Genomic DNA, 14803 nt, shown 5'->3' with positions numbered 1-14803 from the left:
GATACTAGCCCCTTGGGAGGTGAGTCGAGGCAGAATGGGAGGGACCAGTACCCAGGCCCAGACAGAGGGGAGGGGCCGTATGGCCACTTGGCCCAGGCCTCCGATTCCAAAGGGGGCCTTGGTCAGCATATTCACAGTTGCAGGGGATGCACTGGGGCAAACACGGAGGTGCAGCAGCGGTGGGCAGATTCCCTGGGGCCATGGCTGGCATAGAATCATAGAATCATAGAGTTGGAAGAGACCACAAGGGCCATCGAGTCCAACCCCCTGCCAAGCAGGAAACACCATCAGAGCACTCCTGACATATGGTTGTCAAGCCTCTGCTTAAAGACCTCCAAAGAAGGAGACTCCACCACACTCCTTGGCAGCAAATTCCACTGTCGAACAGCTCTTACTGTCAGGAAGTTCTTCCTAATGTTTAGGTGGAATCTTCTTTCTTGTAGTTTGGATCCATTGCTCCGTGTCCGCTTCTCTGGAGCAGCAGAAAACAACCTTTCTCCCTCCTCTATGTGACATCCTTTTATATATTTGAACATGGCTATCATATCACCCCTTAACCTCCTCTTCTCCAGGCTAAACATGCCCAGCTCCCTTAGCCGTTCCTCATAAGGCATCGTTTCCAGGCCTTTGACCATTTTGGTTGCTCTTCTCTGGACACGTTCCAGTTTGTCAGTGTCCTTCTTGAACTGTGGTGCCCAGAACTGGACACAGTACTCCAGGTGAGGTCTGACCAGAGCAGAATACAGTGGCACTATTACTTCCCTTGATCTAGATACTATACTCCTATTAATGCAGCCCAGAATTGCATTGGCTTTTTTAGCTGCCGTGTCACACTGTTGGCTCATGTCAAGTTTGTGGTCAACCAAGACTCCTAGATCCTTTTCACATGTACTGCTCTCAAGCCAGGTGTCACCCATCTTGTATTTGTGCCTCTCATTTTTTTTGCCCAAGTGCAATACTTTACATTTCTCCCTGTTAAAATTCATCTTGTTTGTTTTGGCCCAGTTCTCTAATCTGTCAAGGTCGTTTTGAAGTGTGATCCTGTCCTCTGGGGTGTTAGCCACCCCTCCCAGTTTGGTGTCATCTGCAAATTTGATCAGGATGCCCTTGAGTCCATCATCCAAGTCGTTGATAAAGATGTTGAATAAGACCGAGCCCAAGAGAAAAGCTTCCCTGTCCTGCGATCGGCTCCGCAGAGGAGTACGGAACGGGCCCCGGTTGGGTGGAGGCTACCAAGGCTCCAAGCAGCCAGCGCACCGTGAACGTGATGGTGGACTATGTTTTTCATGCTATTAAAAGTTGGTGGGTTTTTTTTAAAAAAAAAAACATCTTGTTTGCCAAAAATTAAAACCACATATACCTTAAAGATAAGTGTGTTGGCTTTCTTATTGCTAAAATTTCTTTTGAAAATGATGAAAAATTGATGATGTGGACATTTGTTTAAAATTTTGTTGACTAGGCCTGGAATCCTTTTCCCAATGTATTTTTAAAAAGCACTACAGTGGTACCTCGGGTTAAATACTTAATTCTTTCCGGAGGTCCATTCTTAACCTGAAACTGTTCTTAACCTGAGATACCACTTTGGCTAATGGGGCCTCCTGCTGCCGCGCCGCCGGAGCACGATTTCTGTTCTCATCCTGAAGCAAAGTTCTTAACCTAAGGTACTATTTCAGGGTTAGCAGAGTCTGTAACCTGAAGCGTATGTAACCCGAGGTAGCACTGTCTTGTATATCTATATTTTCCATTTTGTCTTTATATGCAGATACAGTTCAAGCCTTGAAATAACATTATTTGTCAGCATAACTTTTGTGAAAATTATTTATATACTTATTTATAAGACTTCAGTTATCCCAGGGTAAAAAAGGGGGGGCACATTATCTGCCTGGCTCTGCAAGGCCCTGCCAGTATCCTACAAATCGTGGGGGAAGGAGCTGCCATCGCCTGGTTTTACAAGATGGAGCCCTAAGATACTGGCTGTTTAGCAGTCCTATCCAGTTAAAGAATAAAAGAGATGTATAAAGTCCAAGCAGAAGCTAGTATTTGTTTTACAGGCTGTGTTTTTCAATTGACAGGAGCTAAATTTCAAGCTTCAAAATGGGAGGCATCAATGCTTCCAGTTGCAGGAAACCACAGGAGGGGAGAATGGGCTTTTGGGCTCAGATTCTGCTTGCTGGTTTCCCACAGGCGACTGTGATGCTGGTATGAGATGGGCCATGGGCCTGATCCAGCCAGATATTCTTATCTTCTTAAGAAGTCTGAAGATTTCTCTAGAATCAAAAACTGCCACCATTTTCTCATCACACAGCCCCCAGATTCCTCACCTGTTCTGCAAACCAGTAGTATCGTTCGTTACCCCAAAGAATATGGCACCTACGACTGCTGCCAGGAAAACGGTAACACAGAGCTGAAACATAAACGAAATATACAGCAGTGTTATATCGCATACAGTCGAGTGCAAAAATCACTAGCTGTCAACTACAAAATTGAAGACAAATACAAATCAAATTCCTTCTGAAAATTGGACTTGTCGTTAGCAACGAAACACCCTCCAGCAGCTAAAAACCACCGCAAGCACCATATTAAGTTATCATGGTTTCATATAGAACTTTGGAATTTAGCAGGTTAAACCAGCTGCAGCCTGAGAAACGGCATACCAGACACGTGCCTTTTTCTTTAAGGAGGCATTTGAAATCAGCTCAAGCTGTTTATATTTTGCAATTGACTTTTATTTTTCGGATTATGGCTGTTTTACTGAAGTCTCATCTGCTATGTATTTTGTGGGTGCACGATTGCTTTGGTCTTTTTTTTGTTTTTGTTTTTTTGGTATTCTTTTTTTTACAGTGCAATAGAATTCTATTCATATCTACTCGGAAGTAAGTTCCTGGAATGCAAAGGGGCTTCCTCCCAAGCCTGGGACATAGAATTGCAGCCCCAGCGTGTTTTTATTATTTGGTTTCTTAGCATGATCTACATTTGAAATAAAATAATATTGATATCATTAATAAAATAATATTAATGATAAAATAAGTATCATAACTGGCAGTGGCCTGTGATGATGTATGCAGCAAACTTTGAAGAAGGGTGTTGATTCAAGGCAGCCCAAATAGGTTCAGAATAGGGTTTCCCAAACTTGAGTCTCCAGCCTTTTTTTGGACTACAATTCCCTTCATCCTTGACCACTGGCCCTGCTAGCTAGGGATGATGGGAGTTGTAGTCCAAGTTTGGGAAACCCTGGTTGGGAAGGGTTTTTTATTATTAAAGTGGTACCTCTGATTACGAACTTAATTCGTTCTGGAGGTCTGTTCTTAACCTAAAACCATTCTTAACCTGAGGTACCACTTTAGCTAATGGGGCCTCCTGCTGCCGCCACACCGCTACTGTGCGATTTCTGTTCTCATCCTGAGATAAAGTTCTTAACCCGAGGTACTATTTCCGGGCTAGCAGAGTCTATAACCCGAAGTGTTTGCAACCCAAGGTGTTTGTAATAAGGTTACCAGATTTTTTTCAATGAATCCGGGGAAACTTTTCAACTTCAGTAGGAATGAGAGGATTTTATCAGGGGACTGATTTATAAATCCGAGGACTGTCCCCGGGAAACGGGGACGTCTGGTAACCTTAGTTTGTAACACAAGGTACTCCTGTATTATAAAGTGTGATATATGGTAAACATTTTTTCTCTTTTTAGCTGATGAAGTATCTACTGGTATACTAATGTACTTGGAGCACACAAGGCTATACCAGGGGCGGCAGTGACAGCTGAAGGAAAGGATTAGTGTTTGAATGACCGAATGACTCCATGAAGGCTTCTCTAACCTGCCACCCTAATGTTGTTGGACTACAACTCCCATCATTCCTGGCCATTGGTCATGCTGGCTGGGGCTGATGGGAGGTTGGAGGTGCACCAGATTGACAAAGGATGCTTTAAAGTGTCGACCATCGTGGGTAGGGCACCATTTGGACTCAGAATGTATTGGGCTGGTACTGCCAGAATGGTTAAGACCACATATCAAGCATTAAGTATGAATGATTAAAACCGTGGCCAATGTGATGGTATCAGGCAGTTTGGCAAGAGCAGCCCTCAACGTAACAGAGGGCCCTCCATACATGGTACCGTGATGTTAAGAACCTGCCGAAAGGACCAAATGTCAGGGATAATCCAAGCGCTAAGCCAATTGTAGTAGAAAACAAGGATCATAGCAAGGCCCAATTGAGAAGATTAAAAAAGAACTGTAGGGCATTTGGAGACCGCATTTCAAATCCATTCCTAATGAGGTTAGGGAGATCAAAACGATTGGAGGGGCTGGGGAGTCAGGACCGTTAACCCTGGAAGATTAAAAAGCTCTAAAAGGGCATTATTCTTGTCACAAGGTCAAGCTTTTACAAAGCAATTAAGAGAGATCTCCATAATATCAACATACACATGGAATCAAAGGCCGTAATTCTAGGATTCTGAGGAGATTTTTGGCTTGTGGACAGCAAAAGTTTAAGAAGGAATCAAATGGATCTAATTAGATGTTTTATAGAGCCCCAACCTCTAAGGGCCAAAGAGGTTTGCTGAACATCTGAAGCGCAAAGGTGGGAGAAACTTAAGCCTTCTCGTGGCCTTCCTCCTGCGCTCCCCTCCCCAAGATAATCTTCCTCCTTCAGGACACCCAGATGCATATTTGTTGGGGCTCAGAATAAATGCAGCTGGGGAAAATACAGGCTTAAAGCTGATTTGGGATAAGCAACATTCCCTTGTTCACCACTTCAAATCTGCCACTCTTTTGACCAGATGTGGGGAACCTTTTTATTTTCTCCTTTTTTATGCATACCTTTATATAAACAATGAAGGGAAATGGCAGCAAAGCATGTCAATTCTTCGTACCAGTTTAAAAGGTCGGGACTATGTGGTTAAAACCAAGTGGGGAACTTTTTTTTCAGCCTGAGGGACGCTTTCTCTTTAAAGTACTCTTCCAGGGAGGAGTGATGGGCAAGAGCTACAGTCAGCTGAGTCAACTGCAGGTGCAGAAATCACATGCTCTTTGCTTCCAGCCCCATCTTAGCCTGGCCAGGCACAGCTGTGAACATTACCTCAGGCATTCTCCACCTAGGTTCAGCTGTAACTCTCCCCGGCATTCCCACAGACGTTCCCCACCTGTGTTTAGCTGTCATTCTCTCCAAGCTGCTATGTGCACGCAGCCGAACAATGCCCTTCTTCCCTCCTTGCCTGCCTACGGGCTGAGGTGACAGTAGTGGTGGGGAGGGGGGCATTTGGGCTCCTTTTTTGCTTCGATCAATTCTTCCACCGGTCCCATATTTGTTCCACCAAGTCCCTGCTGCTGCTCTCTGCAAGGTCCCCCCAACCTCCGGCAGTCTTTGTCCTCCCTGTCACTTTCCCACTGAACAAGCCTCTTCCAGGTGATCCTCGCCCTCAGAGCCAGTCTCCTCTTCCCCTAAGGCAGCCTTTCTCAACCTGTGGGTCCCTAGATGTTGTTGGACTACAACACCCATCATCCCTGAGCTCTGGCCTTGCTAGCTAGGGGTGATGGGAGTTGTAGTTCAACAACATCTGGGGACCCACAGGTTGAGAACCACTGCCCTAAGGCATCCTCGTATCCCCTGCTTTTGCCAATGCCCTCTTTCCCTGCCCTCTGTGTAGGCGCCAATCATGGGACACAGTATGTATTTTTGGCCCAATACGCAGGTCTCTTCAGTGAAATGGGTGTTGCTTCCCAATATGGAGCTGGAGACCAGGATAGCTACTACAGTGGTACCTCAGGTTATAGACTCCGCTAACCCAGAAATATTGCTTCAGGTTAAGAACTTTGCTTCAGGATGAGAACAGAAATCGTGCTCCGGCGGCACGGCAGCAGTGGGAGGCCCCATTAGCTAAAGTGGTGCTTCAGGTTAAGAACAGTTTCAGGTTAAGAACGGACCTCCGGAACGAATTAAGTACTTAACCTGAGGTACCACTGTATTTAGTAATTAATTTATTATTATTATTCTAAAGTCTATGAACAGAAAACCTTGTGGCAACGTGGAAGGAGACAGTAAACAAGAAACTTAAGAGAGAGACTTCTGGTTATTCAAAACAACACAGACAAAGGTAAAACAAGATAGGGCCTTCTCTGTGTTTGCCCCCCAGACTTCGGCATGCTCTTCCCCCAGAGGTATGGATGACACCTACACAGGGCTTTTTTCCACCGGAACTCAATTCTGGCACCACTCAGGTAGGCCCCATTGCCATTATAAGAGAAAAGTGAGGGGTTCGTGGTGAGTTCTGCCGCCTCTTTTTCTAGAAAAATAGCACTGCGCCTACACTACTGTTGTTTCAGCGGCAACTCAAAACATACCCGTTCCCCTAGGAATTTTAGTGGCTTGTGTGAATGTCATGGAACCTCTTGTTTCTGCTGCTGGTTTTTTACTGGTTTAGATGCTGGTTATTTTAACCGCTTCATTTTATTGGTTCTGTTTTTTAATTCCATTGCAATATTTAATGGAAAGAGAGGGAAACAAATCTCATAAAGAAAGAAATGGTTTAGGTGAGCATCTTCCAATATAGTCATGCAAACTACCATCCCCAAAACAAAATGTGGGTGGTCATCATGGCTCCGGGTGAAATATTCCAGCATCTATGGAAAAACACTGGTGCATTCTGGTATCCATTTGTTATTTCTGCCATTCTCTACACCTGGAAGCCCCCAACAGCTTAAGGTTATTTCTTGTGCAATGAACATGTGCACAGCAGTAACTCACTAGCTGCACAGGTCAATGCAAGTTTTGTATCACTGGGGTGTAGATTAATGAAGAAAGCATTTTAAATGACTAGTATTACCTGTGCTATGGAGGCTTGAGGGTTGCCTAGCAGATTTTTGAACGTGCGTTTAGAGACCCACTTGAGCTGGTGAAAGAAGGGAGTGGAGTAGGTGATTTCTCGGAAAGAGGTCTCCCTCTGGCTCCCCAAAGACAGCCTCTCTAATTCTGCTTTGGTTTCTTGGTAGTAAGTGGAACTGGAATACTTTTCTGCCAATTTCTCTGCCAGCGTCTGATCACGACTGATGTGTTCGTCAATGTTATCTTTGGAGAGATGGAGAAATACATTTAACATGGTCTTCTGGATCTATGGGAGTTGAGCTAGAGCACAAAACACAAAATGTAGCATAGCATAAAGGCTGAGTACTTTATATGACGCAGGTAGCGCTGTGGTCTAAACCACAAAGCCTAGGGCTTGCCAATCAGAAGGTTGGCGGTTCGAATCCCTGCAACAGGGTGAGGTCCCGGTCCCTGCTCCTGCCAACCTAGCAGTTCGAAAGTACAAGTAGATAAATAGGTACCGCTCTGGCGGGTAAACGGAAGGTAAACGGCGTTTCCATGCGCTGCTCTGGTTCACCAGAAGCAGCTTAGTCATGCTGGCCACATGACCCGGAAACTGTACGCTGGCTCCCTCGGCCAATAAAGCGAGATGAGCTCCACAACCCTAGAGTCGTTCGCAACTGGACTGAATGGTCAGGGGTCCCTTTACCTTTACTTTATATGACATAAGCTTTTGTGGACTAGGATTCATACCATCCAAAGAGGCGCTTTGCTCTTCGCTTTCAGTTTGGTCCACTGTTTGAATGAAATGGACACAGGAAGAGCCTCAATTGCCCACCTAGTCCAACATCCTGTTCTCAGCAGATACCCATGGGAAACCCACAAGTAGGACTCAAGCACAAGAGCACTCTTCCCTCTTGCAATTTCCAGCAACTGGCATTCAGAAGCATTACTGTGGAAGCAGAGCATGGCCATCATGCCTAGTAGCTGTTGATAAGTAGATCTTCCATGAATTTGTCTGCTAATGCAGCCTAAGACTGGAATAACGTCTTCTTTTTGCAGCCATCTTGCATTGGTGGCCCATGGTCATTTTATGGTCAACTAAGACACCAAGATACTTTTCACATGTACTTGATCTCTCAGGTGATATTCCGAAGTTGGGACATGGTGACAGAGAAGAAGACCCTGTCCCATGTTCAGCCTGACCCTAAAGCAGTGGTGGCCAAACTCGGCCCTCCAGATGTTTTGGGACTACAACTCCCATCATCCCTAGCTAACAGAACCCGTGGTCAGGGATGATGGGAATTGTAGTCCAAGGGCCGAGTTTGGCCACCACTGCCCTAAAGGAATGACCAGAGTTGTATGATAGGAGCCAGTCCTCCAGGTATCCTGGTCCTAAGCCATTCAATTGCAATCCCAACCCTCTTTGTGCCAGGATGAGGTGGTTTTGGATTGAGTGGAGGCCTTTGGTGTCTTCCAACCACAAAGTAACACCAGAGTCACTCTACAAGGGCAGTTTCCCCTTTCCAAGCATGTGAGTGGGCAGAAGAACTATTAGCAGGTCCACATCACCAGCAGCAGCATACAGAAAGCACCAAAATGAGGCAGGGACCAGCTAAGCAGGCCCAGGATGTGCTAGCTCCCCAGCCAACCCAACTGCCATCATTTGACAGCATCAGGTCCAATTGCTGCGCAACTCCAGGCTCGCACAGGGATTTATGCCTACTTATGCCCCTGCTAGCATGAGTGACGGGTCTGGATGCAGTGGTAGCTCGGCAACACTTCACTGCTGCCCGGGCAGGGTTTGAGCTTCCTTGTCAGGCTGGTTTGAAACCAGCCCTTTGTTGCTCTGATTCCAACAGTTATTTATAGAATCATAGAACTGCAGAGCTGGAAGCGACCACAAGGGTCTAGTCCAATGCCCTGCAATGCAGGAATCTTTCATCCAGTGTGGGGCTCTAACCCACAACCCTGAGATTAAGGGTCTTATACTCTGTCGGATTGTAGGTGCTGAGACTTCACCATGTGTCAGTACCAGTGGGAGGTAGGCGGTACGTTGAATGCACACTGATGCACAGCTGAATGCCGTAATCTGCACAACAGATGGGTATGATCTCTGAATAGATTGTTGTGCTGGCACCGACACTATACAAACCAATGGTCTCTGTATGGTATCGTACAGGCGCGATTTCTCTATGGCAAAGCTAATCAACACAGAATGCATCTCTTCATACAGCACACCGGGCAGTGACTCTAACAAAGAAACTGTGTTTTGCATACCTATTTCAATTTCACCAGTCTTGTTTGAAGCCACAGCCGTCGAGTCTCCATTAATGACATCCAGAAAGAAGTCAGCAGGGTTGTTGTACGGTTCGCACTCATAACCTACAAAGAAATAAAATGCTTGCAGGTCTTTCAATAAGCAGGTGGTGAAAATGTATTGCAAAGTACTTGGGATCGTGTATTCAAAATCTTCAGAACTGTTCCCCCCCCAAAAAAAAAATGTCTCCAGATTATCAAACAGCCTGCAGCTGTCCATGCTTTGGTAATTTCAAGACTAGGGTATTGTAATAAATACATCAACCCACTCCCCTGTGGCAAAGCCAAATTGAGCTGACTTTAACAAAACAACAACGGGGATATATGCTCACATATAGCAGTCCCCACTATGTTCAGTAGAGAGTCTTCTGAAACCTTACCACTGGATTTGAAAAATTCTATGGCGTTCTGAGCTGGTCCATGATAAAGCATCCTGCCTGCTGCCAGTAAGGTCAATTTATCAAACAGTCGGAATATGGAGTAGCGAGGTTGGTGGATGGAAAAGATGATTGTTTTCCCTTGCCTGGCCATCCTGAACAGAGTAGGCAGTAAGAAAGGTGTCAACCGGCTTAAGGTTTTGTAAAACATAGTGTTACTCATTCAAAATCTGCAAGCTAAAAAACCCCCCTGCAATTCATCATAGGTCAAAATTCTCAACATACAGCTGTTCAAAGTGAAGAGACCACCTCTCTCTGTGCTGCCCCACCTCTTCTCTTCTCCGTAGCCCAGTAGCTATGACTACTTGCATAATGGGCACTGAATTGATGTTCTAGCTACCTGAGAAGCTGATTTCCCTCCCCCATTTGGCCCAGCAGATAGCTTCTGCCTTTTTTCCAGCTCTGCTCAGTGTTCGAAACTCCCTTTGTTCTAGGCGCATTTTGTGACAGGGAATTTCATGAGCGCGGGTGGTTTCTGAGCTCTGGGTGCAGTACTGTGCCTAAAATTTCAGATTACAACTGCAGAGTGGAAGGAAAAGAAGACCTTTTCCTGCCTCCCCACTTCCAGCTGCTCTCTGAAGGCTAGAGAAGAGACCCCTCTTAAGAATATTAGGGGAGTGGGCAGGGGAAGGACTAGACCATGTGAAAAAAGGACATAAAATTTTAGCTGCAGCTCATTCATTTTCAGCTTTGTATTCTTATTAAAAAGCGCGCCTAGACATTTCGTTGTTGCGCCCATAACCTAGGTTTAAGGTGCCGTTTAGCTCCTAGCTTTCATATCTCAGTTTCTAACCCTGGTTCTGCTGTATGGCAAGGTAAACCTGGGAGTAGGCTGTCAGAAACAGCTTGGGAGTGGGGTTAGGGTTTTTTATATTGTTAGGTTGCTAATACTTCTTGAAGTGTGCCTGCTTCTGCACTTCCATAATACCTGCTCAACTGCATACCTGTGAAGGAAGAGATTATGAATGCATTGCACACCTCCAGGAAAAGGAGGCTTGTTAAAGGCTGGCTACAATTCCCTAATGTCCGGTGAGCCGCAGGGGAAAAAAGGGGACCTAGTCCACGAGGCCTAGTCTACTCTTTCAGCAGCTACACAGTTTGCATTTATTATCACCGTACTTTCCCCATTTGTCTTGTTATGATGCTGGGAGTATTGTAAGTCCCATCAAAGAACTATAACATTCCCCCCAAAAAAATCAAAATAAAAAATCAAGTGCTGTTACTGTATCCAAGATTGATTCTCTGAAAAACACTAAACCTATTTAACAAAACCTTGTTTATTTACTGTACGGTATCTGACTTTCCCCCAAAGTACCTCTGGAAAGCACAGATGGGTTCCCCTAGCTCAACAAAAACCTGCGAGGTGGGGCAGGCTCAGAGGGAGTGATTGACCCAAATTCACCATGTAAGTCTAACCAGTTTGGGTCTCGATTATCTAGGGGGAATGCCTCCTTCCATACTAAACTTCCCGGCACTTAAGATCTTCCAATGATGCCCTGCTCAGGATACCATCTCACGGGGAAGCTAGGTTCGGCCCTCGTTTTTGCAATTGTACCTTCCAAGAGAAGTTCTTGCCACTTTTCTGCAGAAAACTATTTGTCCCATCTGGCCTTTTAAAGCTGAAGCTGACTACCACATCCTCTGTTTTCTGGCTGTTTTGCTATATTGTTTTTACTTTTTTGACTGGTTTTAGAGAAGTATTGGTTTACTGTTGTGTTTTAATATTTTGCACTATTGTATTTTAATATTTTGTTGGAAGCCGCCCAGAGTGGCTGCAGAAACCCAGCCAGATGGACAGGGTATTATTATTATTATTATTATTATTATTATTATTATTATTATTACATTTGGAAATCCCTGCAATACATTGTATGTACAGTGGCACATAAATAATTTTAAATAAATTGTGGTGTCTGGTATATATTGCAGTGAAGTGCAGAATTTAATAGTCAAGTAAGACTGATGGCTGGTGGAAAGACGAAAGCAAGGTTTATTACTTATAGCAAACAAAGCCACATGTCAGCTCAAGCTTACATGTGGCCAACATGGAATCAAAGAGTTAACAATAACTGATTTGGAGAAGCAGGAAAGAAGTAAAGCATGAGAAACAATCTACATATCAACAAGCAGTTCGTTAAGAAGGAATCAGGAAGGGAAGAATAGGTTGCCTTTCCGTCTACTTCCCCCACCCCCCACCCCGGTTCAGGTAACTTATTGCAAGCATTGTTGTTTCCTAGCATAAATAACATGGCTAAGTAAAACTTTGGACACAGGTGATCTCTCCATCCCACTTCCAGCCCTATCCGCAAAATCCCAGTGGCTCACACAAGAACCATACTTTGGGCATCACAGTTCGTTGTACCGATGCTGAAGAAAGTGCTATTATTTCATCCCATGCACAGGCAAAGACACACAGTACCTTTTCTAGCAATTACCTTTTCAGGAGTAGCAGGACAGCATTGGCTGTGCTGGCATCCAGTCCAGTGGTTGGCTCATCTAAGAACAAGATTGCAGGATCAGTAATCAGCTCCATGCCGATATTGGTCCGTTTCCTCTCTCCACCGGATATGCCACGAATGAACTGGGTTCCAACCTAATGCAAAAGAAGAACTTGAGCGATATTGTGTACGTCGATAGTGCCATATAAATAAACATTTAAAATAATAAAGATTAATATTTCATTGGAATAATTTCATTTATAATGAAAGAGAAGTGGAAAAGAAAGTGAGAACGAAAAAAACCCTTACATTACCAGACATTAATATACAAATGTGTATATTCTTATTATCTTAATACACATATGTCAATAACCTAATCTATTCTGTGTAAACTCATTTCAAATATTGTATTCAAAGATAGTCTGCATCTATAAGCTATCCATATTTTGCAAATGTTGTCAAGCCATTGATTAAGAGGAATCGTATCTCTATTCTTCCAATCCATCAGTATCAATCTCTTAGCCACCATTAGGGCATGTAGAATCCATTTTCACTGTCCTGTTGTCAATTTCAATGCAATGGGTATATTGTTCAAAAGAATATTCACCTCTGAAAATCTTCATTTTTTCCCTGTAGAGTCTTGTTTACCGGTATATAGTTTTTATCCCGGAATTTAGTCAGTGTGCGACATAATTTTGGAGAAGCAATGATGATACCTTTGAATCTGCCACTTTTGTCAAGCCCAGCTCCTTGAGGATCTGGTTGATCCTATCCTCCTTTTCCTGCTCCCTCACAGTCTTCGGTAATCGGAGGGCAGCTGAGAACTGGAAGTTCTCCCTCACAGTCAAGGTCCCCATGACCACATCATCCTGGACAAATCCAAAGGAAACAGATAGATACGCAACTCAAATCAGGAGCTCCAGTTCACATACCAAAGCCACAAATCACGTGCAGAGCTCCAGGCAAACCTTCTCTATTTCATGCTCTGCAACATTTGCATAAAGCAAACTGGGACTATGCATCACACTGGGCAACGCTGATTTTAACACTGAATTTTGTAAAGGGTAAAATAAACAGAGTCAGAGACTATCGGAGGCTTACCTGCACAACATATCCAGAGATACATTTAAAATTGGCAGGTTGAGGGGCTCCATTGATTAGAACGTCTCCACTCAAGCCATGGGGATCTTTCCTTGCGGCTAAAATATCCAGTAGTCTAAAAGAAAAAGGCAGAACTACATCACACAGGACTCCCCCCACCCACCCACACAACTTTTTGTTGTTGTTGTTAAAGCACACTGGGAGTCAAACTGGATTTGATTGTGCACAGTTTTAATGGAAATAACTCATCCCAACCCTTTCCAAAAGTAGCTATGTGGACAAGAGGAAAGCTTCTCTCCAGTGCAAAAGTGTAGCTGGGGAGGATTTTTATCAGGCCCAAGGTATGGAGGGAAAGGAGTTAAATCCCCCCCCCCCCATGGTTCTGATCTGATTGCGCTTTTCCCTGGTGTGGCTGCCATTTAAGAGTTTTATTTTAAAAAGCACAGATCACCAAATTCATAGAACCATAGAATTGTAGACTTAGAAGAGACCATGAGGGTCATCTAATTCAGCCCCCTGCAACGCAGAAATCTTTCGCCCAACGTGAGGCTTGAACCCACGAACTTGAGATTAAGAACCTCATGCTCTGCCGATGGTGTTGGCTCCTGAAACCTATCATTCTACTTCCCAAGAAAAAAAAACTAATTTCTATTCATTTAACCAAAATATCTTTTGACTTCCCAAGCCACGTTACAACTTTTTAGAAGAAGAAGAAGAGTAGTAGTTTGGATTTGATATCCTTTAAGGAGTCTCAAAGCGGCTAACATTCTCCTTTCCCTTCCTCCCCCACAACAAACACTCTGTGAGGTGAGTGGGGCTGAGAGACTTCAGAGAAGTGTGACTAGCCCAAGGTCACCCAGCAGCTGCATGTGGAGGAGCGGAGACGCGAACCCAGTTCACCAGATTATGAGACTACCGCTCTTAACCACTACACCACACTGGCTCTCCACTCATTTGGGGAAATTGAAAGCTGAAAATTTCAACACACCCTATTAACCGATGGGATGATCTCTCCTCCCTCCAGTGCTGTTCTGGGCAGTCTCCCAGTCCTCCATGTGTGTGTGTGTGTGTGTGTGTGTGTGTAGGAGGTGTACGGGGAAGAAAAGAATCCCCATTATTTTAGCCGGAGTCATTCTGCCGGCTTCTGCTAGCAGAACAGAGTAGATGAATCCAGCCCTGTGTGTTGGACATAACTTGCAGTTTGTTCACACAGATGTCTTGACTCAGTTTATAGACTGCTCTGCTCCTCTGTCTGCCTCTGTCAAGACCATAATAGCATAATCAGCATCGTTTAGCTAGTCCCACTGAGAAACGTAACTGAGGACATGCTCACAACATTATACCAGAATTGCAGGAAAGAGGCTGATCCTCCAGCAAAATTATTTTAGACCAGACTATGAACCCTTTCTGGGCTTCAATATATGAAGCCATGTTTTCTGCCTGGAGGGCTTTCTTTTAGTCAAGGGTAGGAATTAGGGCCAAGTTAACATGTAGCCGCTTTTGCTCACTGCCACAAGACTTACGAAGACTTGCCACAGCCGGTTGGCCCCAGGATTGCGTTCAGTCCAGGCCGCATTATCCCGCTGCAACACAAAACCAGCACATTTCTTGTGAGTTGTTTTCGCCTTCGGTGCATTGTATCTATTGGTCAAACTTAATCAAGCTGCAGATTCATTTGAAGCCTGGGTTTGAAAAGGTTGAAGGCCTTAAAAA

At 44.5% G+C, this 14803-nt stretch overlaps 1 protein-coding gene across 4 annotated transcripts in view; it reads right to left on the bottom strand.

Moving 5' to 3' along the window:
* Positions 1-14803, bottom strand: part of LOC308485245 (broad substrate specificity ATP-binding cassette transporter ABCG2-like) — a 31635-nt gene that overhangs the window by 6879 nt on the left and 9953 nt on the right. For 3 of the 4 annotated variants that reach the window (XM_081020828.1, XM_081020830.1, XM_081020829.1), the window contains 8 exons: positions 14614-14673; positions 13091-13205; positions 12706-12858; positions 11987-12144; positions 9495-9646; positions 9076-9180; positions 6818-7059; positions 2322-2404 (listed from right to left, as the gene is read on the bottom strand). In XM_081020828.1, coding sequence (XP_080876954.1) covers positions 2322-2404; positions 6818-7059; positions 9076-9180; positions 9495-9646; positions 11987-12144; positions 12706-12858; positions 13091-13205; positions 14614-14673 — 1068 coding nt within the window. The remainder of the gene's footprint in view (positions 1-2321; positions 2405-6817; positions 7060-9075; positions 9181-9494; positions 9647-11986; positions 12145-12705; positions 12859-13090; positions 13206-14613; positions 14674-14803) is intronic. The other variant, XM_081020831.1, reaches the window with a different exon arrangement.

This window comes from Podarcis pityusensis (genome assembly GCF_964106645.2).
Source record: "Podarcis pityusensis genome assembly, chromosome: 9".
NCBI classification, from domain to species: Eukaryota; Metazoa; Chordata; class Lepidosauria; order Squamata; family Lacertidae; genus Podarcis; species Podarcis pityusensis.
The sequence above is the reverse complement of the archived record's forward strand: the minus strand, read 5'-3'. Positions and strand labels throughout refer to the sequence as shown.